Raw genomic sequence first — 27,275 nt, forward strand, 5'->3', positions numbered from 1 at the left:
CAAGCGACCCGGTGGTGGAGCGAGAAATTTCAAGTCCTGGGCATGTTCGGAGCACTCTTCAGATACCCCACTGCAAGCTGCGGTCTGGGGAATCATGGTTTTAGTGGCTGTTCCGCATTCCCTAATTGGGAAGCGGCTCTTGCAGAAAAAAAAAAAATTGAGCCGTTCACTAGATTGTGAAATTCTTTTTTCCCAAGTGGAGAATCGCTCTTTGTAAGCGCATTAAATATTCGTCGGAGTTGGTGTCGAGCATATTCCGCGGATTATCATTCTGCCAAAACTCCATTTCCCGAAAGTCCAAGAGATCGCCGCTCATATCTGGCAGCGCATCCCATCTGTCCGCGTCCTTGCCTAAAACCAGCCCGGTGATGTAACACCACAACTTGCATGTCTCCAAGGCATTGTAGCCTCCCCCACCTAATAGCATTGTTGGGATTCGCGCAGTATTGACGATCTTGTTCACCGTACGACCATAATTACGTAGCGTCAAATTCCATTCACGAAAATTTAGGTCAGTGCACAGCCCGTCTCCTCCACACTGAATCACCATGCACTCTGGCGAAAAGTTGACAAGTTTCGGCAGCACGATATTGTCCACGATCCATGTAAACGACCGGTCGCTTAAACCTTTCTTTGTTGGAATGTTTACGTCGTAGCCCACCCCTCGTCCGAATCCGTCAACAGGCTGTTTACCTGACCCGGGGAAAAAATGCATATCTGTCCGATGCACAGAAATGGTCAAAACGTTCCGGGAAAACTTGAACGCTTCACTTACCCCGTCGCCGTGGTGAAGATCCAGGTCGATATACGCGACCCGCTTGTATTTCTGTCGAAGTCTCAGAATCGCAAGCACAACATCGTTCACATAGCAGAACCCTGACGCCTCTGATTTGTGTGCATGATGCCGTCCCCCAGACCAATTGATCACAGTTGAATGGGTTTCTATTAAAAACTCGGCTGCAGTCAGGGACGCACCTGCAGTAACGGAACAGTACTCGTCAAGAAACGGAAAAACGGGACAGTCGAAAACCAGTCCAAATCGGGTGTCGTCCGCGTCGGTCGACGCGTCTGGCCGTGTGCCCCCGTTGTTGTTGTTGTTGTGGTTGTCTTGCACCACACGGCGCTGTGTGGGGGACAGTGGGTTGACGTGGAGGGACCAGTCGCGTTTCCGCAACAGATGGGCTGCGTACTCTCTGTCGTGGAATTTTGCCAGGTCGTCCACTGACGCGTTTGCGGGCGTCAACAATCGCGTCTGCGCGTCGTCCAGCAGACCGTACCCTCCCATGAGCTGTTGCACAATGCTCTGGCGGCCCTCGTTCGACGGCAAGAGGTCCACCGCGTCCAGCTGGTTGTTCTCCAGGTGCACTATGCCAATCATGGTTTTTGCGAAAAAAATCCGGTGTCGGGTGGGTTCCCCACATAGCATGTGCTTTTGAGTATAAGTACCCAGGGTCCGCAAGCAAGACAGTAATGGAGAGATTACAACAGATAGGAAACCACATATTTGCAAGACAGGGCGTCAACACGAAGAGCCCCGACGACGTGGTGATAGTGAGCGCGTACAGAACCGCGCTGACAAAGGCTGGTAAGGGGAAGTTCAAAGATGTCAACTCCGACGAGCTGCTGATGAAGCTGGTGGCCAATATGATCCAAAAGGACAAGTTGGACGCGAGTCTGGTTGAGGAGGTTGTGGTGGGCAACGTGCTGAATCCGGGTGCCGGCGTCAACGAGCACCGGGCCGCGGTGCTGGCAGCAGGGATTCCTGCCTCGTCCTCGTTCGAGGCTGTCAATCGGCAATGTTCCTCGGGACTAATGGCTGTCAACAGCATTGCAAACAAAATCCTGCTTGGTCAGATCAGCTGTGGATTGGCCGCGGGTGTTGAGAGCATGTCACAGAACTACGGTCCGCAGGCTGCCCCGAAGATTAGCGACGCAGTGCTCAAGAAGAACAGGGACGCCAAAGGGTGTCTTTTGCCAATGGGCACTACAAGCGAGAACGTGAACGAGGCTTACAGCATTTCTCGGCAAGACCAAGACGAGTTTGCAGCCAGGTCGTACCAGAAAGCCGAGTCTGCAGTGAAAGGCGGTCTGTTCAAGGAAGAGATCATGCCGATCGAGGTGGAAATTGCCGAGGATGACGACGAGGACGAGGAAAATGGTGGGGTGACCGCAAAAGTGACAGTCGACACCGATGAAGGAGTCCGAGCAGGTGTCACCGCTGCGTCGCTTGCTAAACTTCGGCCCGCGTTCAAGAAAGACGGCAGCTCGCATGCGGGGAACTCTTCTCAGGTCACTGACGGTGCTGCGGCTGTCTTATTAATGCGTCGTTCCTTGGCAACGGAATTGGGGCTTAGTATTCTCGGCAAGTACGTTGCTACCACCTCTGTTGGTGTTGCTCCCGAGATTATGGGTGTGGGGCCCGCATATGCCATCCCAAAGCTGCTTGAGCGGTGCGGCATTGCTGCAGACCAGATTTCCGCTTTCGAAATCAATGAGGCCTTTGCAGGCCAAGCATTGTTCACCGCCAAGCACAACAACATCCCGCTCGAGAAGGTCAACCCACGCGGCGGAGCCATTGCTCTGGGACATCCGCTAGGAGCCACCGGGGCTCGTCAGGTGTGTACTCTGCTACGCGAGCTCGAGCCAGGCCAGCTGGGTGTCACCAGCATGTGCATTGCCGGAGGCCAAGGAGCTGCTGCCCTATTTGTCAGAGAGTAGCTCACCATGAGTGTTAGCAAACGTCATTTTATAATTTTAACGGTGTTACGAGTTTCTACAACTGTGAAAAGTGCCAATTTATTTTCTTGAAATTTTTAATTCTCCATGAGCCAACAAGAGCCGGCCCCAAAGCCGAAGAATAAGCCCAACAAGCCGCGCAAACAGGGCAAGTCGGGCAAGAAGACCAACCCGCAGCTGCTGGAGCTGACAAAACTCACCAAAAACTTCAAACCAATCACCGTGAATGGTATCCCCATCAGTTCGCTCTCAAAGCCCTTACCGGAGTTTCTGAACTCAGCGACGGCCGACCAATCCAACGACCTGTACCTGTCGTTTCTGATAAAGCCATCTGACCCCGACTTCCCGTTCGATCTGGATTTCCTCAAACTGTCGCTATGCATTCCAGGGGGTTACCCCCACAAGGGCCCAAACCCGTCGGTTGTTGTCTTAAACGAGGAAATACCCAAGGGATACAGCGCTAACGTGGAGATCGGGTTCCGTGAGATTTCCCGTGTGGCCATGGACAGACGCAGAAGACGTCCGGTCGAGTCGGAGATCCAAATGGTGGCCGGAAACGATCTGCTCAGCATGTTTCTGACGCTCGACAAGAACCTGGAACGGTTTCTGTCGATGGAGAAGAAGGACACAATCAAGTTCGTCAAGACAATAAAGAAGGAGAAACCAAAACCGCAGCCAACACAGAAACAAGAACCAAAGAAAAGTGAAAAAACCAAGAAACCGGCTCCCGCAGAGCTGAGTCTCCGTGCCAAGGAGATTGACAGATTTCTTCATCGACTCGGTTTCCTGGACATCAAGCTGTTCAAGGAAACCAATCAGAACTCGATCTACAAGTTTGTGCTCCCGTTCGAGGACAACTCGTTCACCATAGCCATAGATAACCTGCCAGACATTGTGATTCACCAACTGGCCATGAAACTGATCGTGCCCAAGGACTACCTGACAAGCGAGAGAAGCGGACTCAAGCTGGAGATCGACATGTCTAACAGCCAGAACATCGGCTTGGTCAACTCTATCGAGGATAAGAGCCTCAAACTGATCTTTGGTAAGCTCATCAGCAACATCAACGGCAACTTCTACCATTCGTCGCTGGAAATGGTCAAACACAACAACACAAGCATCACGTCGCAGGTCAACATGTTTGTGCAGAACATCGAGAAGTTTCTGCGTCCGCCCGCCGACTTCTCGCGCTGGCTCGCTGCCAACGAGGTGCTCAACGGTACCTTGCAGACGGTGTAAGGGTGTATAAAATTTCTGTAAATCTCGAACACACTTGCAGTGAAAAGTAAACAAGATCAACACCAATGGAGGCCAACGGAGAGTTTCTTCGGGCACTTCAAAATAGCCGCCAATCCCACAGCGGATCACCCACACGTGTGCCCATTAGCTCGGGCAACGTGGTGGACCTGGGACTCGATCTTGCCGGTAAGGGGTTGGGATCAGGTTTGCGGGCAGGGTTTGAGTTTCATTCTGATACAACCGCGAGAGACGGCCATCGGCGGCCTGTAAGCAGGTTCATCTTCAAGTTGCGCGACAGAACTTTGGATGTGGCCGGTTTGCGCGACCTGGAGTCTGTTTGTGCGGAGATCGACCGCAACAGGGGCTGGATCGGTGAATTTATCGCTGGTAATGGAGTCGAACTAATTGCCATCAACATCGGCGAATTGTACGAGACAGGGCTGGTGTCGGCAGAGTTCGAGTTTCTTGCGCTGACGTGCATCAAACACATCATGTCGTGTTTCCAGGACCTTGCTGGCCGGATCAGCTACGATGTGGCTACGCTTTTAGTGTCGTGTTTGGTTTCGCGGGATATTGTGAACCGGAACCTGGTGACCGGCGTGTTTACGTTGAGCATCGCGCACAGCAAACAGTGTGCGAAGGATATTGTGCACGCGATCCAGAAAACCGTCGGGTTACAGACCTGGCTGGACTCGGCAAGAGACACAATTTCGCATACCAAGGTTTACGAAACGGCAGGCCTTTTGGACAGAGCGCACCCTGTTTACTTGGTGAACGAGTATGCGTTGCTGACCACGTTTTTCATCTCGTCTTTGGTCATGGAAACAAGAGGCTTGCGGTATAACCTGGAAAAGTACGGTCTGATTTCGTTTTTTGAGTCTGCTGCCAAACTCAACAACGATGGCATCAACGACCTGATCCGCAACTATTTCGAGACCGACAGAGCTCCATCCGACCAGTCGATGGTGTCGGAGAGTTCAGTTTCGTTTGAAAATCCGCATCTAGAGAAGTACGCTGGCCAGATCTTGCGCTCGCTGACTCACCTGAGCGAGATAAAGAAGCCGAAAGACGCAGAGAAATGTTTCAAACTGATCTCGCTGCTTGTGGACCACGTGAGCGAGCTGCGATCGGTCGGAGACGACAACATAGCGTTCTCGATCCAGATGCTGTTTGACAGACTCAGCTCAGACGATATGGCTATCCGTGCCACCACAGAGTCGCGCCATGCACTCAAGCTGCTTAGAGAGTACAAGAAGGAGATTGGCGAGCTCCAAAAGGAGATCCACAACCTCACGCATCTGAGAAAGCCGTTGGTGCGTGTCAACGATAGACAGTCGTCGGTGATTCGAATCAGCTCCGGCCGACCAATAGATACAAAGGATAAGGAGAACATACATGAGAGTGCGGCCAAGTCCGTGAAAGAGGTGCACATAAAGCGTGCTGCTTCGAACTCGAACGGATACTTTGAGCCGTATGATAACTACCAGTTGACCAACGACGCGGGTCTCGCGAGCACAACACCCCCAGCGGCCTTAGCAGCTCCACCGCCGCCTCCGCTTCCACCAACACTGGCAGGAGTAGCTTCTTCGGTGCCGCCACCGCCGCTGCCGCCGTTCCTCCAGAAGGGGCATCCAACTCCGCCGAAAACTGCAGGCTCTGTGCCTCCGCCTCCACCTCCTCCAGCATTTCTCAAACCAGCCGGTGGTGCAGCACCGCCAGCGCCTCCACCGCCGCCGTTCCTCAAACCAAGCGTGCCAGCAGCTCCGCCCGTGCCGCCGCCCGTGCCCAAACTCGTCTCTGATACGAGTCAAATTGTCGTTCAAAAGAAAAATGCGGCCACGGAGCCACACGTAGAGCCTACTAGGCCATACGTTCCGCGCAGACCAAGCTCGAAACTCAAGCAGATCCACTGGGACAAGCTCGAGGATACCTCCAACACCATCTGGAGGTCTGCGGACGACCGCCAGCTGAGCGACAAGCTGAACGAGCTGGGCATCCTTGAGGAGCTGGAGAACCAGTTTTACGCAGTGGAAGCCAAGAAGTTCAAGACCAAGCCTGTGGAAAAGAGACAGACCAAACTCAGCTTCCTATCCAGAGACTTACAACAGCAGTTTGGAATCAACCTGTACCAATTTGCCAGTCTGTCTGAGGACGAGCTGGTGACCAAAGTTTTGAGATGCGACAAGTCGATTGTGCAAAACAGCAGTCTGGTGGACTTTTTCTGCAACGAGTCGCTGACCGACGTGTCGCCGAACCTGATGCGGTCGTTTGCGCCGTACTCGCGCGACTTCACCAAGGACCACGAGCCCACCAAGGACCCGGCAGAGCTAGACCGGCTCGACAGAGTGTATTTGGAGCTGTGCTACAATCTGCGCAGGTACTGGACGCCGCGGTCCAAGTGCGTGGCCATGTGTCTGAACTACGAGCATGACCTCGAGGACCTTAGGCAGGACATCCAGCTGGTGAAAACCGCCGTGGACGCCGTCAGCAACTCCAAGGCCCTTGTGCAGGTACTGTACATCATCAAGAACCTCGGCAACTTCATGAACGATGTTTCCAAGACAGCTGATGGGTTCAAGCTGAGCACGCTGCAACGGCTCAAGTTCCTCAAGGACGCCAAGAACACCACCACGCTGCTCAACTACATCGAGCGCATCGTGCGCACCCGGTTCAGCGAGTACGCGTCGTTTGTGGACGAGATCAAGTCTGTGCACCAGGCGCACAACATCTCGATCAGCAACCTGGAGACAGAGTTTAGAGACATGAAAAACGGGATCGACGTGTGCATGAAGGCGCTCACCACAGGCGCACTGAGCGACTCGAAGCTGCTGCATCCAAAGGACCGGATTGTGGCCTATGCTAAACCGATTCTCGAGAAGGCCTCAGATAAGGTGAGCGAGCTTGAGACATTGCTGCAGACCACGATGGCCGATTACAACCGGCTGATGGAGCACTACGGCGAGAAACCGGGCGACGAGGGCGCTAGAAACTCGTTCCTGGCCAAGTTCAAGACGTTTGTGGACGACTACAAGAAGGCCCAGGTCGATAGTCTGCGTGTGGAACAGGAAGAGAAAGCGTACCAGAAACGGAAGCAGATGATGGAGGAGTTCCGCAAGAGCAAGTCTGAGAAGGACAAACCGGCGGAGAACATTGTTGAAAACCTGCTGGACCAGCTGCGCACGAAAAGACCAGCCTCCAAGCCGCGAGAGCTGCCAGAACACGAGGAGACCAAAGACATTAGCAACAAGGCATTGGAGCTTCTAAACAGCCTGCCGAAACTTGGCAACGCCCCGGAACTGACAGCTACGTGTCCTGCGACGCCCGAAAGCCAATCAAAGGTTTCAAGAACCGGTCAAGGGTCGCCAGATAAACTGTCAATGATTCCGTACTTAATCACCGAGACAATGAGCCCTAGCAAATTGAAAGACAACTGATGCATTTTATCATTACATAGCATTTCGAGAACATTGCATTATGCGGAAGGTTTGATGGAGAGGTCGATTTTCCGCAGGAAGAACAGACCAAGCAAGGCTCCAAAAATGTACACGGACGCAGCCAGAGGCTTGCGGAGCAGACCAGCCAGTCCATACTCGTACTCCACAAGCACCTCCAAGTCTCTCATCTCGTCCACCAGGTTGTCGTACACCAGCGTGACCTTGGTGTGGCCCGTGGTGATGTCTAGGTAGGAGAACTCCTGGCTAACAGTAAGCTCCTTGTAGTCGATTGGACTCTCGATGTTGATAAACTTGGCTCCTTCAGGAAGATACACCGAGAACTCGACGTTTTCGTAGGTTGCGTCGTTCAGCCCGTTGAGAAGAGGCACGCGCAGCACGTGGTTGTCGTTGTTGTGTTTCAGGAAGCTCGAGAGCTTGTTGGACCATCCAATGGTGAAGTTGTAGTTCCAGCCACCAAAAATAGGGAACCGGGGCTTGAGCACGAGCTCGCCGTTGTGGAACAGCGAGGTGCTCACGTTGCCGACCTTGTCGACGAAGTAAACGTCTGTGGTGTCCACGTCCTTTGGCAAAGGTATCTGGATCGAGGTGATCACAGGTGTTGGTCTCATTGTGTACTTACCGTTCATCCAGTCGACTCTGGAGAAGCCCTGGCTGAGCTGGATTCCGTGGTTGGTGAGCTCGTAGTACTCCTCCAACTGCAACGAGTCGCTCCAGTGCGACACCCAGAAGTCTCTCTTGAGGCTGTGCACGAAGGGGAGCGGCTGGATCTTGGTGAAAATCAACACCAACGGCAGGTTGCTGTGTGCTTTGAACCGTTTGGTGTACGGACCGTAAACAAGGAACCTGTTTTGCACAGACGGCTTGAACTCCTCGGGATCAACGTTGGCGGGCAGGTCGACCAACACTTCCTGAGCCTCGTTGGCACCGAGAATTTTCAGCTCGTATTGGAGAGTGTCGTAGGCAGAAAGAGCCAGTCTTGTGGTTTTGAAGAAGATTGTCTGTTTGGCGCCCATTGGGCCTTCTTTAGGAGCCGCCTCGAGCTGGTTTGTGAGGATAAACGAGAAAGACAGATGGATCTCGGATTTTGGAGCAATTGGGTACGGAAGCTTAGTTTTGTAGTAGGCAATTTCGTCCGACGACAGGTCCTCGACCAATTCGGCCGTCAGAAGCGGGTCCTGGTACCGCGGCTTGTCGATGATCGCCACGAACAGCGAAACCTCGTCTTTCAGGTAGCTGGGGATCGCAAAGTAGTACTCGTCGGTGGGCTCGACGGCTATGTTCTTGGCATGGATAACGTGCCGTTCCTTGACGTAGGACTTGAGAACGTCCACCATTCTTTCGTACTTGACGTTTTCCCAGTTCTGTGCGGGCGGCTGGGCCTGCACGACGAGAAGGAAAGAGCAAATCAGCGAGAAAAGCGTGAGGAATCTCATTTGACTTGTTTGAACAAACTATACATGTTTTTTTTTTGTCATGACACGTTGGTGAGCGAGTCCAAATCGACGCGTCGATTTGAGCTGGATTGGTCGAGCTCGTCGTCAGAGGACATGTCCGGGTCGTCTGTGTAGAGGGACGAGATCGGGTAGGAGCGGAGCAGGGTGGGGGCGAGCGTGGACATGGTGGACTGGTGGTCGTCCTTGTAGAGGTTGTTTAGGTGGATTTCGTCGGACACGTCGTTGAGTGCTGCGTACGACTTTCTGGAACTGATGGTTCTTCTGGTGATGCAGAGCATGGTTCCGCACATGGCGGTACAGAACGCGCACACCAAGATCGTCCAGGGACACCAGCTGAGGTGGGGCACAAACAAAATAAGGTCCACCAGGAAAGACAGCAACGACAGCAGGAACGTGGGGAGCGACCAGATAAGCACCGCAAGCAGGAAATCCGACGAGGACGAGAACCGCGGGTACAGCGACATGAGCGTCATGGAGAGCTGGATGAACGTGGCCACCAGCGAGATCGGGTGCACCACCAGCAGGTAGCTAAGGCTATGTCTTGAGTTTGAAGGAAGCGAGAACCCGCTCAAGTTGCTGAGCTCCGACGGCATGTACCCTATTCGCGGTTCTGTGCACGAGTCGGAGTCGCAGAGCCCAAACACTCCAAACTTGTACCCCTGGAATCTGCAGAGGTATATTTTGCTGGTGAGCGGGACGGACAGCACCGACACCAGCTGGAACACAAACGATAAGAACAGTAGCGAAGACTGAACGATGGCCAGGTTCTGGTGGAAAGACGTGGTGAGCATGGCGCGACAGCTTGTGGGGCCCGGGCGTGCTAATACTGGAAGCGGCTTATTTTTTTAGTACACAGCCTGCCAAAATTTTCAACTCCATGAGACAGAACAGGAAGATCAAGTTTGGAGACGTGCCGGCTGGCGTGGCGTCCACGCGGTCGGAGGAGCTGCGCCACAGGAAGAGGGAGCGGGTCGGCAGGCCTGTTTCTGTTGAGTACGGGTCGGACGAAGGCAGTGAGGCCGAGAACGAGAGAATCGCTTCCGGTGAGAGAACAGTGGATATGGGCAAAATCCGGCTGCGGGCACGCCAGCTGGCCAGTGTTCGCGAATCGTTGCCTGTGTACCAGGTGAAGGACGAGCTTTTGGCACAGATCAAACCATCCAAGGTGTGTGTGCTAATTGGAGAGACCGGATCTGGAAAATCGACCCAGATCCCACAGTTTCTGATGGACACGAGCCCCAAGGGCATTGCAGTGACACAGCCGCGTCGAGTGGCCGCCATAAACCTGGCAACGCGTGTGGCCGAGGAGCACGGGTGTGTTTTGGGCCGCGAGGTGGGGTATTCGGTGCGTTTCAACAACGTTTCCAATAAGCGGACCAAACTGAAATATATCACCGACGGTATGTTGCTAAGAGAGCTAATGCTAGACCCGATGTTGTCCAGGTACAGCACGGTGATCATTGACGAAGCTCACGAACGGACGATTCTCACGGATCTGTTGCTCGGGTTTCTGAAAGACCTGGTGTTCAACAAACGACAGAACGACCAGTTCCAGGTGATCATCATGTCTGCCACGCTGGACGCGGACAAATTCTCGCAGTTTTTCAACAACGCACCAATTTTCTTCGTCGAGGGTCGAATGTACCCGGTGGAGCGTCTGTACTTGCCGCAGCCGGTCGAGGATATCGTTGACACCGTCACTAAGACAGTGGTGCAGCTCAACCAGACAGAACCAACGGGAGATATTTTGTGCTTTCTGTCGGGACAGGAGGACATCGACAAGATCGTCGACATGCTGGCGAAGCTGGCACCGATTTTGCCCAAAGAGGCGCCGATCTTGGTGCCTGTTCCGCTGTACGCCGCGCTTCCGTCGCACGTCCAGATGGAGGTGTTTAAGAAACTCAAGCCAAACCAGCGCAAAGTTATCTTGGCTACCAATATTGCAGAGACGTCCATCACAGTGCCCGGGATCAGGTACGTGGTGGACTCGGGACTGCGTAAGGTGAAGGTCTGGCGACACCAGCTGGGACTGTCGACGTTGCTGATCGCTCCGATTTCCAAAGCTTCTGCTGCGCAAAGAGCAGGAAGAGCAGGAAGAGAGGCTCCGGGAAAATGCTACCGTCTGTACCGGGAATCGGACTACCTCAAGCTGAGCGACAACACGGAGCCGGAGATTTTGCGGTCGGACGTGGTTTCGCCGGTGTTGATGCTCAAGAAAATGGGGGTCAACGACATTCTGAAATGGCACTGGCTGGAAAACCCGGGCCGCGACAGTTTGGTGGCCGCGTTGCACCAGCTGTACTCTCTGAACGCGCTGAACGACCGCGGCCAGATCACAGAGCTCGGACAGCAGCTCGTGGTGTTGCCTGTGGCTCCGCACCTGGCAGCCGTTCTGATCCGTGCTAGCACGCTGGGATGTCTTGGCCCGGTGATAGATATCGTTGCGTGTCTTTCTGTGGATAATCTGCTGATGTCTCCACCGAGCGAGCGCAGAGACGAGGTCAACGAGCAGCGCAGGGAAACGTGCAAGCTGGGCTCAATCCATGGCGACCTGGTGATGCTGAAAGAACTGTTTGATCTGTTCAACTCATTTGCAGACATTGACGAGAAAAAAGACTGGTGCAGACAGCTGTGTCTCAACTACAAAGGGTTCAAGGACGTGGAGCGTGTCAGAAGACAGATTAGTGAGTACATGAAGATGCTCAAGATGGACGAGGCCGACTCAGAGACAGACTTCGATGCCACGCTCGTGCTCAAGGCGTTTGTTTCCGGGTTCATCACCAACACGGCGATTGGGATGCCCGACAGAAGCTACCGTACGCTTGCCACGGGCGACCTTGTCAGTATCCACCCCTCGTCGCTGTTGTTTGGCCAGCGCAAACCGGCCATCATGTACATCGAGTACGTCTACACGGTCAAGGGCTACGCGCGAGCCGTTTCCGCAATCGACCTCGAGTGGTTGCAGGAAGTGGCTCCGCATCTGCTAGGAACTCGGGAGAAGGTCTAGAGTGTAATCTATATATCTATCAGTACACCAGCTCTGTGTGGACGTAGTCTTTCTTTTCCAACGTTTCAATGTAGCGTTTCCACAGGTCGTCGGTTTTCAGACACTTGACGTCGCCAACAAGCAACAAACTGCACCGCGCCCGGGTCAGCGCAACGTTCAGCCGTCTGCGGTCCCGCAGGAACCCAATACCCTTATCCTCGTTCGACCGAACGCACGACATCACCACAAAGTCTGTCTCGCGACCCTGAAAAGCGTCGATCGACGCAACAAGAATGCCGTTGATCTGGTGCACAGTGACGGCCTTGGAGTCGGTCTCAACGTCCTCCTTGTCGACCTGGACCTCGACGGCCTCGTGTTTCGGGTTGATCACGAGATTTTCCTCGAAGCTCTTGGAAAGCAGGTCTCTCTGGCCCGCGTAAGGGGTGATCACGCCAATGCGCGACGGGTCCACCTGCTTGTCGACAATCAGCTTCTCCACCACGCGCGAAACAAGGTCCACCTCGCCCCGGTTCACGAACGTGTACCCGCCCTCATCACCGTGGCGTGCAAACACCCGGCTTTCGCGCGCCTGGCCCTGGTGATCCCAGAAATACACCGGGTACTGGATTCCAGCCACCGCGCGCGACTCCGCCGTGATACCGTCCTGCAACTTGTCGTCGTAGAACTCCTTCCGCGGGAACTCGCTGATCTCCGGGTGCATTCTGTACTGCGTGTCGAACATGAGCGGCTTCTCGAACGTGCCGTTGCGCAGCACCCGCTCAAACAGCGACACCTCCAGCGACTTGACTCTAGTAAACGCACTTAACTGAGCCTCGTCTCCAACAAAGATCACCTTCTGGATGTTGGGAGCAGCCAGCGGGATCAACGAGCTGGGCTCCGACGACTGCGTTGCCTCGTCCACAATCACCACCGGCAACTGGGCCAGGTCTTTCAGGTACGGCCCGCCAATGGCCACCGTGGTGGAGAAAATCACCTTGGCCTGTCCGATCAGCAGCTGGCTCAACTCCTTGGACTCCTGAAGGTACTTGCGGAACTGGTTCTTCGACACTTTGTGCGCCTTGCCGGAGCGCAACAGTTGCACCGTGTCTTTTGCTGAAGCGCTCAGTCTGTCGGCGATCTTGTGGTGGAGACAGATGCTTCCCAACGGATGGTCTCTTTTATACTCGCTCTCTTTAGCAAACGAGAGCACTCGGATGATGTCGTCTTTGTGGTTCTTCATCATCTTCTCGGCAATGTTGTCCACGGCGATGTTGGAAGCGGCAACCACCAAGATGGGATGGTAGTGCAGAACGCTCATTAGTTGCAGCACAATCTCGTAGATTGTGGACGTTTTTCCAGACCCTGGCGGACCCTTCAAAACGGTGATGGCGTTGTTCAAGGCAAACTGCAGGGCCACCGTCTGCGACTCGTTCAGCGTGTTGGTGAGCTGCGAGATCCGGTTCTTGAAAAACACCTGCTTGATCGGTTTCTGGCCAAGAAGCATGTCTCTAATACGCGGGTTTTCGAGTCTCGATATGGCCTGCATAATCCGCGACACAACGGCTCCGCACGGTAGCAAAGCATAGCCGTTTGGTCTCGAGCCAGCCGGAATCGGGTCCACGTTCCACGGATACGCTTTCATTTGGATCTGGACACGGTCTGGTCGTTTCAGTTGCTTGGAGAAGTCGGCAGAGCAACACCAGAACGTAGTCTCCTCAGAAAGAGCAGTAGCAGATTTCGGAACCAGGAAAAAGCCCTGATTCACACTGAACGGCCCGCTCTTGAGGTGCGACAACGGGTCGTTCTTCGAGTACTTGTCGGCCTCCTTCTGGTCCACCTTCACTGTGAATTCGCCGTACGGGTCCTCCCTTGACCACTCGACGCTGATTTTGGTTAGATACTCTGTTTCGTGCAGCTCCTCCAGAAGCAGAGCGTAGCAGAAATGGTGGAAGTACTCGTCCAGAGACTCAAACTTGAGCGGAATCTCCGACGCGGTGGTGCTCACCAGTTCACCAATGCGCTGCGACCGCTTCTTCTGCTGGTCCTCGTTGGCTGGAGCATTTTCTGGCTCTGATTTGGTCTTTTGCTGAGACTTGCCTTTTGGCTCCGGTTTGGACTTTGACTGGGACTTGGCCTTGCCTGCTGGAGCCCCCTTGTTAGGCTTCCCAGACTTCGAAGCGGACGGACCCTTGGGTGTCTGCTTTTTCACTGGTTTCCTTGATGGGGCCTGTTCACTAGCCACACCTGGCTCGACAGCTCCCAGGTCTTTTTCCGCCCGTTTCGTGGGCGTCTTGTGCTCCTGTTTCTTCTTGGGGTCTCTTGCAACTTTGGGAGTTCTCTCGCGCGGCTTGCCTCTGCCCTTGCCCTTCTTCTCCCGCAATAAATACTTGTCGTCCTTGGTGACCGTGGCTAAGTAATTGTCTGTCTCGCCCGGACCCGCGGCCTTGTACGCGTGGAAATCGGCCACCACCTTCAGAAAGTCCTCTGTTGTGGCCGGGTCGTACTGGCGCATGCTTTTGACGCTCTCCGCGCACTTGCGACACACCAGATCCAGCCTGTTTCCTCCAAACTGCTGGACAACAAGCTGCGACACGTTCATCATTCCGCAGCGCTCGCACTTGACCTCCGCGCCCCCCAGCTTCAACCGATAGTGTTTCTGAGTACTCAGATGTTTCTGGGCCTTGCGAAAGCCCCCAAACCGCTCGCTACACACATCGCAGGTGAACTCGGACATGGAGCAAAAAATACTGAAAAATCTATTAAGCAGTGGTGTCTAGTGTGCTATCTAATAAAGTTTAATCACGTCGGTGAAATCTGTTTGCTCCACGTGAAAGCCGTCGTCGAGCGGTCTTTGCGTGGAGACGTCTTTCCACGAAGCAATGTAATCGCGCACCACCTTAGAGTACCACATATCGCCCGAGGGGTCGACATATGCCAGATGAGAGCCCTTGTCGGAGGTAGCCATGTACAAATACGGGTGTCGCTTCACCTCGGCGTACGGATACGACTGGGAGATGAACGGGTCTGAAAGGTCGTTGAGCATCACGACGGGCGTTCTGATCTTGAAAATCCGTAGAATGGGCGATCCTGCCATGTAGTAAGTGGAGGCAGACGGGAATCCAGTAATTGGAGCCGTGAATCTGTCGTCGATCTCAGAAACATGCTTGCACGTCTTGCACAGCTGATTGAACTCGTCAAGATCGAACTTCGGGTTCTCAATCAGTCCCTGGGCGTTGGACTTGTAGATGCGAGCTAGAATCTGTTTGATGAAAGGCCCGTAAACATACTCGCCAAACAGATTGCCCTTGAGAACATCCTCATCCTTGATCAGGTTCCAAGAAGACCCGATAGTGAATGCGCTGGTCACCACCGACCGGTCACCCTGTTGGGCCAGGTAGTTGTAGATCAACAGGCCGCCAAACGACTGGCCAACAAGATGGATCTGTTTCGAGGGAAACAGCTTGTGGAGCATGTCAACCGTCTCGGCGAGGTCGTCCGTGTGCAGTGCGGAAAACATAGTAGGGGTGGTGATCTTGGACCGGCTGCAACCCCTGCAGTTAAGTACCGCAACGTTGGCTACTCCATGCAATCTGCTCACCACGCTTCGAACAACAACCTCGTGCGAGCCACCGCCGAGTCCGTGCATGAGCAGCACGATTGGCAGATCGTTTGCGGCCCAGCTCTTGTGCACGTCTGCTATCTCGTCCCGAGTGTAGTACCTGGTTCTCGGGTGCAGCTTAGGGTAGTTTTCGGGCTGTGTAGCAGCGAGGTTCCGAGCAAACTCGACCGGGTCCTCGGGAGGAACTGCGTAGTCGAGAGTGAACTGGCCCGGGCGCGACTGCGACTCGATGATTTCGCGGCCGTAATACACCGTGTATGTTTTGGAATAGTCCGCCTTGCCCAGATACATGGTTTGCAGAAAATGGTGGAACAGCAGCGGATGGAGTTTGAATCTATGGCCGTGCTCAAGCCCCGGCACCGAAGACGCCAGCGACGCAAACGGGATCTCGGAACCTGGCGCGGAGTCGTTCAGACGAAGGCGCACACTGGTTTCAGGCCTCGTAACACGGATGGTCGAGGTGTTCATTGAAGATGAATTTTTCGGTAAAAGATTATTTTTCAGCAGCGTCTTAGCCGAGCAAGTAGCAGTGATGAAGTCATAAATCGTACGTTACTACAAAACTTGATAGAAACCCTGGGAATTGTGTGTGATGGGCCTGGACAGGACAGCGAGCCCATGTTACCTGAATTAATCCTTTTTCTCGGGTCTAACAGCGTTGGGCAGGTACATCGGCTTGATAACGAAGTAACTGTTTGTTTCGTCCACCAAACCGGCCAACATGTTGTAGAACCCAACAACGCCACTTAACCAGCAAATGACACCTCCTGCTCGGAAAGTGTCAACCGAGCTGATGAACTGGGCAATAGTGAAGAGCAGAATGAAAAACCAGATCAAAAATAGCAGCAAACTCAAACTCCATGTGGATCTCCAAGTACAGGCAAACAATCCAAACGAGAACAGAGCCCATGGTAGGAAGTAGAATGCCACAGCCTGACCGTACTCTGCATCCGACGAGTATGCGGATTGGATTCCACCAACATCCATCAGCAAAAAGGAGTACGAGCTCCAGAAACCACCAAACATCAAGAAGGTGCAGCACGCCCAGGTGTTGCCCACAATAAAGCACAAAATACCAACAATCAGCTCAACCAAACCAGAAGTGGTGAGGAAAGCCCCAAGCAGCACGTTGGGGGCGTGCACGTGACGCGCACGCATTTGAACAAAACCTAATGAAAAAGCAGAGCAACTGAAAGCTGCCAAACCAGCAGGGACTGGATCACCGAAAATCTCAACGTTCTTTGTTTGTTTTCTGGCACCCACGTTCAAGGAGCCTCCGAAAGCATACATAAACTCATCTTTGCCAATGGCTTGGTCGTTGATGTAAATGTGGTGCTCGTCGTGGCGGAAGCCAGATCCAGTAGAAGGCTTGTGGGGATTGTTTTGGACAGCGTCCAAAGTGATTTGTTTCTCAATGTCGTGAGTGAAAGAGTCAGAATTGGACATGTTTCAGAAAGCTTACACAGGGGGACACAAGGGAGGCCGGCTCGGCCTATTTATAATGGTTGAACCGGAGTCCACCTCCTCTTTTTGTTCTGCAGAGGAAAAAAAATACTGGGGGACACCCTCGGAGTCCACCCAGAATTACCGAATTGGGTTAACGCCGCACCCCTAAAACCACCGTCCTGACGGGGTACGCGGTCGTGCGCTCGCAGTTGTAGAATTATTTGCCCCACTTTGCAATCACCCTACACCCCTGCCTGAGTATGACAAGGGGACCAGCCTGGGCGTACAAATTCCGTTGGTGCGAGGTTGATGAAACAGGACGATTGCTGGCACCAGAAAACAATCAAACCCGCCTTCCTCCCTCCCGCTTGTAAATAGCCTACCCATGTGCTGGTGTGGGGAAGAGGGGCGAATGGGGATAGATGTTAGAAAGCGGTGCTAAATTCTGTCGATGGGGGTCGATCATAGTCGTCGACTCAAGTTTAGCCGACGTCGATTACGACGATTTTTTTTTTCTTGCCGTGGTGAAAAAATCTTTACACCTGGTTTCAGTGTTTTAATTTTAACTTGTTGTCATGATTGCATTCAAACAGGTGCGGTATTTGGTGCCGTTACTGGCGCTTATTGGCCTTGTTTGGCTGATTTTTGGCGGCAGCAGCACCAGCAAGCCAAATAGCCCTTACACATACAAGAAAATCAAGAAAAACGACGCGATTCCTAGAAACTTGCCTGCGGACCACATTTCCCACTACGATCTCAACAAGTTGGCGTCCACGCCAATGGCTGCATATAATAAAGAGCGTGTGTTGATTCTCACGCCGCTGGCAAAGTTCCTGGATGGGTACTGGGACAATTTGCTGAAGCTGTCGTACCCTAGAGAGCAGATAGAGCTTGGATTTATTGTTCCTCGGACGGCGGACGGAGATGCCGCGTTGAGAAAGCTGGAAGTTGCTGTGAAGCAGGTGCAGAACCCGAAAAACACCAAGGAGCCGAAGTTCGCCAAGGTGACGATCCTCAGACAGGACAACGAGGCGTTGGAGTCGCAGTCGGAGAAGGATAGACACGCTTTCAAGATCCAGAAGGAGAGACGGGCGCAGATGGCTGTTGCGCGCAATTCGCTACTGTTCACGACGATCGGCCCGTACACGTCGTGGGTGCTATGGCTGGACGCGGACATCGTGGAGTCTCCGCGCACGCTTATCCAGGACCTGGTTTCGCACGACAAGCCTGTGATTGCAGCCAACTGTTACCAACGGTACTACGACAACGACAAGAAGGAGGATGCGATCAGACCGTACGACTTCAACAACTGGATCGAGAGCGACGAGGGTCTGAGAATCGCGTCGACTTTGGGCGACGACGAGATCATTGTGGAAGGGTATGCAGAGATCGCTAGTTACCGGCCTTTGATGGGCCATTTCTACGACCCGAACGGCGACGTGAACACGGAGATGCAACTGGACGGTGTGGGTGGAACGTGTTTGATGGTGAAGGCCGACGTGCACCGAGACGGAGCCATGTTCCCAAGCTTCCCATTCTACCACCTAATAGAAACTGAAGGTTTTGCCAAGATGGCCAAAAGACTGGGATATGAGGTGTTTGGTCTGCCAAACTACCTTGTCTACCATTTCAACGAGTGATACAGCACAATAAAAGCAACATAGACTCAAATAGTAGTCGCGTTTAGTGTATATCTCCGTAAGAATGGGTGTGGCTGCCGGTTAACTTTTAAACAGCTCCCACGAGCAACAAATGTTTACGCAATCTCCAGGCGTTGCTGCCAAAACTTGTGCCGTTTCACTTATCTGTGTGATGACCTAATTTTCTGCCAAAATTATTCTTATCTCTGATTCTAACAGAGGAGAGCCATTTTTGCAAATGGTGGATACCAACAAGAGCCCAACGAACAAAAGTGAGTAGCCCAAGTCCGGCCCCTTTGTCTCTAACACGAAAACTTAGATCTTTCGCACGTGCCGTGTAAGTTTTTCCGGCAGGGAGCCTGCCAAGCAGGGAACTCGTGTCCCTTTTCTCATTCCAGCCAATCGTCCGCAGAGCCCAGCGTTTGCAAGTACTTTCAAAAGGGCAACTGTCGGTTTGGAGCCAAGTGTGCCCTGGCACACATTCTGCCTGACGGCCGCAGGGTGAACGGGAAGCCTGCGAAGCCGGTGCGTGCTCGCACGTCCACGTCAAGCTTTTCGAGCGACTCTGGCGACCAATGGACCCGTCCGAAACAGGGCCAGTACACGCCGCAACTGACGCAATCGATCTGGTCGTCGTCGTCGGTCGGGTCGGGTAAAGGGTTTGGATCCAGCTTCTACACGTCAGTCTCCACGGTGAACGACACAGCCGTGGAGTCGGACGACAACATGGACAGCATGGAAGACTTTGTTCCCGGATCGCTGAGCGATCTACTAACAGCAGAGGAACTACGCAGAAGAAGCAAGCCGACAGAAGACACGATTGTGGACCGGTCCGAATTCACCGAGTTTCGCAACCGCATGGAACGCTTGGAGCGCACAGGACACACCGAACATGGCGTCTGGGAGATGCAGTTCGTGATGGAGTAAACGGGTAAAATGGACTAATATACAAGGCAAATTTGGGTATATAGAAGTGTAACAGGTTTATCGTAATTATTGGCTGTACGTAGGATGTGCGAATTATATATATTTCTGCCTATCTTCTGTCGGTCTTTCCGATTCCACGCTTTCCGCTCATCAGGTGCTTTGGCATCATGGCCACCTCTCTTCTGTCGGCCTCTCCTGCTCTGGCCTGTCTGTTTCTTTCTCTTCTTTCTGCCTTGGCCATTCTCTCAGCCTTGCTACGCAAAGCTCCGTCCGTTAGACCGCTGTTAAGACGGTCTGTCTGGTTGACCGGCATTCCCGCGCTTCTCTCCTCGTCCGTGGCACGCACAAAGTCCGCACCAGCAAGATCAGACTTGCGGGCGCTGTCTGCCCTGTCGCGCTTCTCTCTCAGCTTCGTCACGTCGTGACCAACCTTGTACATGTGGTCCTCCATGTCCGCGTAGCTCTTGGTGATCTTGCTCCGTGGCATCACAGACTTGTTGTTGAGCGCCTTTCTCGACCGCGCAGCCTGGATCATCTGCTTCTGCTTGTTGCGGATCCACTCGGCCTTCTCTCTCAGCTCCAAAACAGCATCGTCCTCGATCTCCTCGTCGGAGTCGTAGAACCCGTCCTGCTCCAGTCTCTCCTCCTCTTCCTCAAGAGCCTGCAGCTTAGCGCTGATGTCCGGGTCCAAAAAGTCGTACACGTTGCGGCCGTCCAGGATCTCCGGCATCACGTCGTTCTTCCACTCGTCGTCGTCCAAAAGATACTTGTCCTTCAGGTTGACGTTGTAAACACCGGCACCCCCATTTTCGGCCTCGATGTCACGTGCAAGACGCCGTCTGTTAGGATCGGCTGGGTCGTAGCGGGCCACCTGCTTGGCTCCCTCGGGCACAAACGCAGCACGCTCGATGTCGTCTCTGGCCTGCGGTCTGGCAACGTGGATCTTGTTCAGCACGTTGTTCACTCTGGCGGTTCCCTTGAGCTTCTGCTCGATTCTCGACGTGAGCAGCTTCTCACAGGCCTTGTTTCTCACCCCCATCACGTTCTCCTCGTTGTGGCAGGACGTTTGCATGATCTCGACTCCCGGCACCTCCAACACGGTTTTCAGCAGAGCAGCCTGCGCCTCATCCACGTCATCCATGCTGATGATGTCCGTCTTGTTCACCACCACAAGCACAGACTTGTTGGCAAACAGCGGCTTGATAGAGTGGAACAGCTTGACCTGGGCCTCGATGCTGAAACCACACTGCTCAGAAAGATCCATGAAATACAGGACACACGACCGCAGATGCGCAATCGCATAGATACTCTGCATCTCGATGTTGTTCATCTCCTCTGTAGGACGGTCCAAGATACCAGGGGTGTCAATGGCCTGGAAACGCAGGTACTTGTAGTCGAAATGACCCACGTACAACGACTTGGTGGTGAACGCGTACGGCTGCACCTCGACGTCGGCCTTGGTGATGCATCTGAGGAAACTGGACTTACCAACGTTGGGGTAACCGCAAATTAGGAGTGTTCTTGTGTTTGGGTCGATCGACGGCAGACGGCCCAAATGCTGTCTAACCTGCTCCAAGTACGCGAACGGGTCCTTCAACTTCTTCACGATCGTGGCCATACGTCCCAAAGCAGCACGTTTCAGCTGCTTGCACTGGAAAAGCGACTGACCAAACTTCAAAAGTCGCACATAGTCTCGGGAAACCTGCTCGATCAAGGTTTTCGCACGCGAAACAGCAGCAAGCGAGATCTTGTAGTGGTTCTTCTCGTACAAGGTGTCCATCAGATCTCTGTGGAAAGGATGAACGTCGTTGATGTTTGGGAATCCCTTCAAAACATCGTCAAACTTCTCGGTAAAGCCCTCTGCTGTGAACTTGACTTTCCGCATGTAAAACGCCCGGATACGCGTGATCTTGAATCCAGGCCGGATCACAGTGGGGGTCTTTCTTTGGGTACGGTTAAGCACAATGTCCAACATGTCGTTGGACGTTGGCACCGTCGGGATGTCCTTCCATGTGAGCTGCATGATAGGCGATATGATTTAGAAAATTTTTTGTAAATTTTTTTAAAATTTTTTTAGGCAGCGAAAAGGCTGCGAGCCAGTGTACGGGTGTTTTGGCCAAGACCTAATTTAATTTTTTTGCTCCATGGGACAAGGCAGCCAGGAAATAATTTAGCAACAGTTACGACAGATTGCAAAACTGGGCAGTACTCTTTAGCCTGACGCCGCCAAGGCATGCATCTGCATGACACGACCAGAAATTGGGTATGGGTTATGCAGTGAGGGCAAGGGGCCTGCTTTGTTGGTGAGCATGGGGCGTGCGCCCACCAGAGCGTTTTCGGACATAACACCTGTCAAATCTGGATATTGGCCAGAAAGTATCGGAGGAACATGCATGAATCAATCTGGCATGCATCAGCACAAGGATGAGGAAATTCCGGATTCTGAGTGTGATGGTGTTTTCCGTTAAGGCACGCCAAAGAGGGGTAGGGAGGCTATTTAACTTGCTCTCGATTGGATAGAGTGGACGAGCCATTTAATTTTACCGTGGTGAATCTCACTATGGGCCAAGCAGTATTGTTTCTTGGCTAACGTTTAGTTCGATCGAAGGACGATCACCACAGGCAAGCAGAGATGACAGGTTCTACATGTAATGCGTCAGTAGTCCCCCCCTTAACCCCAGAGACGTCAGCTTAAACATTTCCGGAATACCCAACGGAGCAGGCAGTTGCTTGATAAGGTGCTAATGTCAGTAATCATGTTAGTTCCTGACTTCGCAGAAAGCTGCACGGCAGATAACGCTGTTTTCAGGATGCACATATTTTACCACTCTCTATCTGTGTGACCTGCAGGACGAAAACCGTTACTGTACAAGAATCCTGCATATTGCTCCCTTGTTGTATATAAATTAAGATATTTCTCAGCTCTAGTAGTGTTGAGGTTATTTTCCGGTGTTAATGCCATATGGACTCTTCTTCGTCCGTTCCGTATAATGACATCAATGAGGTGCTGGCTTATAACCAGTATTTTCAGCAACCTCAACTCGTGCCCCAGTTCCACCATCTCGAAACGGTCCCAAGTATAAACAGTTATCCTTCTCCTGCGCAGGTCCGCCAACAGGGACCGAGACTCAACGCCTCTGCGTTCGACCTGGTGCCCCAGGATACATTTTCGCTCGTTCAACCCCAGAACACCGGCAATTACTCGCTGATGTCCAACGAGACCCAACAGTACCAGCCGCTTCCCACGCCTCCGCAATCATTCAATAAAGGTGCCAATCCGTTCGACAAAACTGCCTCGCTCACCCTTTCTGACGCTTTTTATACAAACACACAACCACAAGCTCCCGGACCGATGCCTATGGCCGTCACGGTCCCGATGTCTACAACGCCGCTACTGCAGCCGTCGTTGGCGCAAGGTTTCCACGAGCTGGGCGACTTCAAGGAGGTTCCCCGGGTGCACTCGCTGAATCTGAACCCTCCCGAGGCTATAAAACGCAGACACACGCTGCCGGAGAAATCTCTCGACGACCAGATCAAGGACCACAAGCGATCCAAGGGTAGTCGCAAGAACAGGTGCTGTGTTATCTGCCACAAGGTGTTCAATCGGCCATCTGGGTTACGGATACACATGATGAGCCATACAGGAGAGAAGCCATTCAAGTGCGAATGGGAAACATGCGGGAAAATGTTTTCTGTGCGGTCTAATTTGCTGAGACATCACAAGATCCACATTCGCGATGAACAGAAGGAGCAGCACCGCTAAAGGTCTAGAATGGGTACTCGATAATTGTATACAACCTTAATTCCAGCTACAGATTTGAAACACGACTAATAGCTGCAACACTCCTTAAACGGCATTGCCTTTTTGGGCAATCTGGCCAGGGACAAGAAAAATTTGTGGCCACGGTCCGTTGGCGGGCTGGTGGAGTTCAGTTTTCCCAAACAAGCCACAACTGGCCTAGATTTGACCTCCGATATGCAAACATCACGCTGTCGCCAGATTTTGCTTTGTCCGCTGGTGCGAGGAGTTCAACCTCGGACCTCACTGTGTAACAGCGTGGACCTTTGAAACCAGGACAATGTCTGGATTTGAACTAAACGTGCATTGCTGACCCACACTACGATGGGGGTCGATGGCATAGAAAATGCAGAAACCACGCCTCTATACTGTCACATGCTTGAAAGCTCACTCTACCCATGCCCAGACTGTTTGCCAACCGCTCCCGTACCACAAATACGTTGCATTCCCAGAATTGCCCTTTTGTCCTTTTATCGGAACTATCTCTGCTGCATGAATGTGCGTCGGCGAAGCTTTCCAGATAGGAAATCAAGCAGTTACGATGAGAAGGTAATTGTGCTACCTTAACTAAACAATAAAATACCTCCTTTTTGGCATGAGCACCGTTTGCCAGTAACTTGTACACGTCAACAAGCCACTATTATTGTCAAAGTCTCCTGATCTTTAAAGCCTCTGCCACAGAAGCAAGTGTCACTAACGTCAAGACATGTCGTCTCCATCGTCTGCTTATACCCACACATTTCCCAAATAATAGAACGTTTTCAGCAATACAGTGATATCTAACCGCGGATACTGGCCGAATTCCGCCTTTTCTAATACATCTAGTTGCATACTAATTTATTATCTAGAAGCCGCTGCTAATTCCATAGTGTTTGCAGCAGTTGACGTACTGATCGATCGAGAAGGTCGAAACATAGCAGTAGAATTGTTCGCAGTGGTCGGAGCTCGAGCAGTCGTATGTGTACGGCGAGAACCGGGTCGCGTAGTTTTCGTACTTTTGCAGAGCTGTTTTCGACGTCTTCACCTGCTGCGCAACTTCGTGCCAGTAGGTGGCATTCAATGGCGACGACTTTGGCCAGTTGATGTCGTATGCGCTACGTGCGTCGTATTCCAGCAGCCATTCGGGCTCGGTCCCGTTGTTGGTGAACGTCTCGTTCAGCTTGAGGTAGTAAGTGTATGCGTTCATAATGGAGTGAGTTTTGGTGTCCACCTCTAGGAAACGGAACGAGGGGTTCAACTCGGTGTACGTGGTGACCGAAGGGGCGATCCACGTGTGTGCAATGGCGTTGTCGGCCGTCTGGGCGTCCGTGTTGGACCCGTTGAAGTTGGAGTACAGGACCTTGAACTCGTCTCTATGGGTGTGGCCATTGAAAATACCAGCAATTGTGTACGGGGAGAACCGCTCAATCACCTGCGAAAGCACGTTGGACGCGGTCGGGAGCATGTCCTCGCCGGCAGGAACGTGCATCATCAGCCAGACTCGCTGGCCGTTCTTTTCGGACTCCAAGAGCTCGTCCACAAGAAACTTGAACTGGCCAAACGAGTCGTAGTCGCTCACCATGTTGATGAACGCGTACTGGTTCTGCATGTGCCAGGTGTTGGAGTTCAGCGCAATCACCTTCAGTCCGCGCTTCGTGGTGACACTGAACCCGGTATAGTGGCTCTTGACCTCTTGCTCCGTGTCGTAGTCGATCCAGCCGTAGTCGCGCCACATCTCGGCCATCAGCTCGTTGTTCCAGTCGAACTTGTTCGAGAACCCGTACTTGCTCTGTGCAACCTGCGCGTACGGGAAACTGTCGTGGTTGCCAAGCACAGAGTACATCGGGATGTTGCCAAGCATTGTCTTGGAGTCTCTGAACGCAGTGGTTTCTGCCTTCAGTGCCGAGTCAAACGTCACATGGTTGTTCTCGTCGTGGTCCACCAGGTCGCCCGTGAAGATCGCAAACTCCACGCCCAGATTCAGCTTCTTGTCGTACTTCATGGCAGCACGCAGCGAGCTGTTGATCAGCAGCTCCGGAGCGTCGCACTTGTAGTGGCCGTAGCTGAACGCCGGCGACCAGTTCGACTCGTTGTACCCGATGTACGAACCTTTCTGGTACGAAGTGCCGTCGTACGTGGAATTGTAAAAGTCCCAGCCGTCCTTTGGTCCGTTCTCAAATAGCTCGCCGTCAGAAAAGTGGTAGCCCTTAGGAATAGCGTCTCTGTTCCACGAGGTTGGCGTGCAACACATGCCCCCGGTACAGTTACCCTCTCCTCCAACAACGTAGTCGTTCTCGATATGGAAATCGGAAACATGGAGAACATAAAATGTCTCATTACCCGGTTCGGGAGCAACGTTATATTTAGAGGGTTTGGTTCCGTTCCAAAGGTGCGAGGCATCGATCTTTGGTGGTTCGACGAAGTCACACTGGTCCTCCATGTAGTAGCAGTAGTACTCGCCGTCGTAGGTTGTCGGGTCCATCAGCGAAACCATATCGGCGAAATTAGAGCCCATATTATTTCTTTCAACAGTATTTCTGCCAAAATGGTGGCCGCAGTCGTCCGAGTTGTACAGCCCGGTATCTGTGCACCACTGGGTGAACACGTTGGGAACGAGGTCGATCCGCTTCTGGGCCAGCTTCTTGCCGTAGCTGAGACGCTCTTTGCACTTGTCACAGTGGCTCAGTGTCGAGTTGCTGCTGATTTTCTTCAAATCGGCCACACTTTGCTTGATCAGATCCTGGTCGCTAGAACTCAACGAGCTCTGAGCTGGGGCAACCGCTGCAGTGCTCAGAGTGTACTCCTGGACCACCTGGCTAGCATAGTCTGCTTGAACAGCTCCCAATAGACACAATATCGAAACAAATCTCATGGTTGCCGATGTTACCAAAGCCAAGATTTGTCGTCCATTTATTTATAGATTTCCCAGATCAAGATCTCGCGTCGGCCCATGTGCTCCACAGACTGAAAAATTATATCTTATCTGTGCGAAATTAGGCTCGAAATGGAAAAATCTTAACACAACGTGGTCCTAGGGGCGCTCACAGGGGCACGTCAATTGTCTGACCCGCCAAATTTGCTGCGAGGCACAGGAACCGGGCCAATCACAGCGCAAAAACAGCAAGTTTCGGAACCATTCTAATTAAGCACGTTATACACCAACTATAATGCCAACGTGGGTGTCAGCCGTCTGGCACAAAACGTCCAATAGGATTTTTCACCGCGCAAGGGGAAATTCCAAGTCTATTGTCTCTTGCCAAGAAACCCAAACCTCTCCATGTAGAACATGTCCTCGAAACAGCACACCTCCGGTGCGCCAAGCTCAACAACACGCGCCTCCTGGTGGAACTTGTCAACAAGCGCTTTCAGCTGGGCCGATTCCTCCGGGGTGAACTCTTCATTGATGTACGCTATGGTCATGTGGAATTTGTACGACGCCAGAGTTGGCAGCGGAATGCCCAATGCAGTAGCAATGCCAACGCGAAGCTGCTTGATTTTCTGCTCCTCCTCCGAGTTCAGCGGCAAAAGCGCAACTTTCCACGTATCCATTCCGCCGTGGCTCGTCTGCTCCACGTAGCTGCTGTCCACCTGCAGTCTGATAGGCAGGTCGATGTCGAAAGAGGTCTCAGTCAGCGTTTTGACCATCCACTCGTTGCACTGCTCGATCGGCGGGTCTCTAGGCAGGTCTTTGGGCCAGCCCTCCGACTCTCTTTTGAACTCGTGTATGCAGTCAAACATGGTCATGTGCAGATTCGAGCTTGGGAGCATGGTAATCTTGTTCTTGAACAGAAGAATCGGGAACTCCTTGTAAAAGTCCAACAGCCGCTTAAAAAGATCTCTGCCGGGGCCCTGCTGCGGCAAATGACACAGCACGGTATTCCCGCGAAACTTGTTCACAGTGCCGTCCGCCTTGAATTTCCTTCCCATTGAACAGCTTGGTCAAAACTCGGTGCAGTTTGAAATATTTTAGCACATGCCGGTGCGAGGTGTGGTGC

At 52.8% G+C, this 27,275-nt stretch overlaps 21 protein-coding genes across 21 annotated transcripts; 10 read left to right on the forward strand and 11 right to left on the reverse strand.

Annotated features, from left to right (window-relative positions):
• Positions 1–169: 169 nt before the first annotated feature.
• On the reverse strand, positions 170–1,829 carry OGAPHI_006807 (uncharacterized protein; the record flags this gene model as incomplete). The annotated part of the gene is made up of 2 exons (XM_046208133.1): positions 170–1,365; positions 1,484–1,829. The coding sequence occupies 2 exons, from the start codon at positions 1,827–1,829 to the stop codon at positions 170–172; spliced, it is 1,542 nt and encodes a 513-aa protein (XP_046058524.1).
• On the forward strand, positions 1,471–2,718 carry OGAPHI_006808 (uncharacterized protein; the record flags this gene model as incomplete). The annotated part of the gene is made up of 1 exon (XM_046208134.1): positions 1,471–2,718. One exon carries the CDS (start codon positions 1,471–1,473, stop codon positions 2,716–2,718), a length of 1,248 nt encoding a protein of 415 aa, XP_046058525.1.
• Positions 2,719–2,813: 95 nt separating this feature from the next.
• On the reverse strand, positions 2,814–6,809 carry OGAPHI_006809 (uncharacterized protein; the record flags this gene model as incomplete). The annotated part of the gene is made up of 7 exons (XM_046208135.1): positions 2,814–3,111; positions 3,458–3,900; positions 4,214–4,501; positions 4,743–4,920; positions 5,460–5,765; positions 6,000–6,337; positions 6,399–6,809. 7 exons carry the CDS (start codon positions 6,807–6,809, stop codon positions 2,814–2,816), a joined length of 2,262 nt encoding a protein of 753 aa, XP_046058526.1.
• On the forward strand, positions 2,824–3,975 carry OGAPHI_006810 (uncharacterized protein; the record flags this gene model as incomplete). Its single annotated transcript, XM_046208136.1, has 1 exon — positions 2,824–3,975. One exon carries the CDS (start codon positions 2,824–2,826, stop codon positions 3,973–3,975), a length of 1,152 nt encoding a protein of 383 aa, XP_046058527.1.
• OGAPHI_006811 (uncharacterized protein) lies at positions 4,041–7,409 on the forward strand (the record flags this gene model as incomplete). Its single annotated transcript, XM_046208137.1, has 1 exon — positions 4,041–7,409. One exon carries the CDS (start codon positions 4,041–4,043, stop codon positions 7,407–7,409), a length of 3,369 nt encoding a protein of 1,122 aa, XP_046058528.1.
• Positions 7,410–7,447: 38 nt separating this feature from the next.
• Positions 7,448–8,863, reverse strand: OGAPHI_006812 (uncharacterized protein; the record flags this gene model as incomplete). Its single annotated transcript, XM_046208138.1, has 1 exon — positions 7,448–8,863. The coding sequence occupies one exon, from the start codon at positions 8,861–8,863 to the stop codon at positions 7,448–7,450; it is 1,416 nt and encodes a 471-aa protein (XP_046058529.1).
• On the forward strand, positions 7,515–9,412 carry OGAPHI_006813 (uncharacterized protein; the record flags this gene model as incomplete). The annotated part of the gene is made up of 3 exons (XM_046208140.1): positions 7,515–7,615; positions 7,681–8,994; positions 9,076–9,412. The coding sequence occupies 3 exons, from the start codon at positions 7,515–7,517 to the stop codon at positions 9,410–9,412; spliced, it is 1,752 nt and encodes a 583-aa protein (XP_046058530.1).
• Positions 8,902–9,174, reverse strand: OGAPHI_006814 (uncharacterized protein; the record flags this gene model as incomplete). The annotated part of the gene is made up of 1 exon (XM_046208141.1): positions 8,902–9,174. The coding sequence occupies one exon, from the start codon at positions 9,172–9,174 to the stop codon at positions 8,902–8,904; it is 273 nt and encodes a 90-aa protein (XP_046058531.1).
• A 349-nt stretch (positions 9,413–9,761) lies between the features above and the next one.
• Positions 9,762–11,891, forward strand: OGAPHI_006815 (uncharacterized protein; the record flags this gene model as incomplete). Its single annotated transcript, XM_046208142.1, has 1 exon — positions 9,762–11,891. The coding sequence occupies one exon, from the start codon at positions 9,762–9,764 to the stop codon at positions 11,889–11,891; it is 2,130 nt and encodes a 709-aa protein (XP_046058532.1).
• OGAPHI_006816 (uncharacterized protein) lies at positions 10,355–11,485 on the reverse strand (the record flags this gene model as incomplete). The annotated part of the gene is made up of 2 exons (XM_046208143.1): positions 10,355–10,877; positions 11,028–11,485. 2 exons carry the CDS (start codon positions 11,483–11,485, stop codon positions 10,355–10,357), a joined length of 981 nt encoding a protein of 326 aa, XP_046058533.1.
• A 19-nt stretch (positions 11,892–11,910) lies between the features above and the next one.
• Positions 11,911–14,472, reverse strand: OGAPHI_006817 (uncharacterized protein; the record flags this gene model as incomplete). The annotated part of the gene is made up of 1 exon (XM_046208144.1): positions 11,911–14,472. The coding sequence occupies one exon, from the start codon at positions 14,470–14,472 to the stop codon at positions 11,911–11,913; it is 2,562 nt and encodes an 853-aa protein (XP_046058534.1).
• Positions 14,473–14,655: 183 nt separating this feature from the next.
• On the reverse strand, positions 14,656–15,957 carry OGAPHI_006818 (uncharacterized protein; the record flags this gene model as incomplete). The annotated part of the gene is made up of 1 exon (XM_046208145.1): positions 14,656–15,957. The coding sequence occupies one exon, from the start codon at positions 15,955–15,957 to the stop codon at positions 14,656–14,658; it is 1,302 nt and encodes a 433-aa protein (XP_046058535.1).
• A 162-nt stretch (positions 15,958–16,119) lies between these two features.
• Positions 16,120–16,935, reverse strand: OGAPHI_006819 (uncharacterized protein; the record flags this gene model as incomplete). Its single annotated transcript, XM_046208146.1, has 1 exon — positions 16,120–16,935. The coding sequence occupies one exon, from the start codon at positions 16,933–16,935 to the stop codon at positions 16,120–16,122; it is 816 nt and encodes a 271-aa protein (XP_046058536.1).
• A 575-nt stretch (positions 16,936–17,510) lies between these two features.
• Positions 17,511–18,575, forward strand: OGAPHI_006820 (uncharacterized protein; the record flags this gene model as incomplete). Its single annotated transcript, XM_046208147.1, has 1 exon — positions 17,511–18,575. The coding sequence occupies one exon, from the start codon at positions 17,511–17,513 to the stop codon at positions 18,573–18,575; it is 1,065 nt and encodes a 354-aa protein (XP_046058537.1).
• A 238-nt stretch (positions 18,576–18,813) lies between these two features.
• OGAPHI_006821 (uncharacterized protein) lies at positions 18,814–21,015 on the forward strand (the record flags this gene model as incomplete). The annotated part of the gene is made up of 3 exons (XM_046208148.1): positions 18,814–18,851; positions 18,974–19,498; positions 20,091–21,015. 3 exons carry the CDS (start codon positions 18,814–18,816, stop codon positions 21,013–21,015), a joined length of 1,488 nt encoding a protein of 495 aa, XP_046058538.1.
• Positions 19,612–21,525, reverse strand: OGAPHI_006822 (uncharacterized protein; the record flags this gene model as incomplete). Its single annotated transcript, XM_046208149.1, has 1 exon — positions 19,612–21,525. One exon carries the CDS (start codon positions 21,523–21,525, stop codon positions 19,612–19,614), a length of 1,914 nt encoding a protein of 637 aa, XP_046058539.1.
• Positions 21,526–22,464: 939 nt separating this feature from the next.
• On the forward strand, positions 22,465–23,265 carry OGAPHI_006823 (uncharacterized protein; the record flags this gene model as incomplete). Its single annotated transcript, XM_046208151.1, has 1 exon — positions 22,465–23,265. The coding sequence occupies one exon, from the start codon at positions 22,465–22,467 to the stop codon at positions 23,263–23,265; it is 801 nt and encodes a 266-aa protein (XP_046058540.1).
• Positions 23,266–24,145: 880 nt separating this feature from the next.
• On the reverse strand, positions 24,146–26,152 carry OGAPHI_006824 (uncharacterized protein; the record flags this gene model as incomplete). The annotated part of the gene is made up of 1 exon (XM_046208152.1): positions 24,146–26,152. The coding sequence occupies one exon, from the start codon at positions 26,150–26,152 to the stop codon at positions 24,146–24,148; it is 2,007 nt and encodes a 668-aa protein (XP_046058541.1).
• Positions 25,128–26,128, forward strand: OGAPHI_006825 (uncharacterized protein; the record flags this gene model as incomplete). Its single annotated transcript, XM_046208153.1, has 2 exons — positions 25,128–25,330; positions 25,648–26,128. 2 exons carry the CDS (start codon positions 25,128–25,130, stop codon positions 26,126–26,128), a joined length of 684 nt encoding a protein of 227 aa, XP_046058542.1.
• Positions 26,153–26,523: 371 nt separating the features above from the next.
• Positions 26,524–27,207, reverse strand: OGAPHI_006826 (uncharacterized protein; the record flags this gene model as incomplete). The annotated part of the gene is made up of 1 exon (XM_046208154.1): positions 26,524–27,207. The coding sequence occupies one exon, from the start codon at positions 27,205–27,207 to the stop codon at positions 26,524–26,526; it is 684 nt and encodes a 227-aa protein (XP_046058543.1).
• Positions 26,567–27,091, forward strand: OGAPHI_006827 (uncharacterized protein; the record flags this gene model as incomplete). Its single annotated transcript, XM_046208155.1, has 2 exons — positions 26,567–26,746; positions 26,858–27,091. The coding sequence occupies 2 exons, from the start codon at positions 26,567–26,569 to the stop codon at positions 27,089–27,091; spliced, it is 414 nt and encodes a 137-aa protein (XP_046058544.1).
• Positions 27,208–27,275: the final 68 nt, after the last annotated feature.

This window comes from Ogataea philodendri (genome assembly GCF_020536065.1).
Source record: "Ogataea philodendri strain CBS6075 chromosome Unknown scaffold13, whole genome shotgun sequence".
In the NCBI taxonomy this organism is placed as follows: Eukaryota; Fungi; Ascomycota; class Pichiomycetes; order Pichiales; family Pichiaceae; genus Ogataea; species Ogataea philodendri.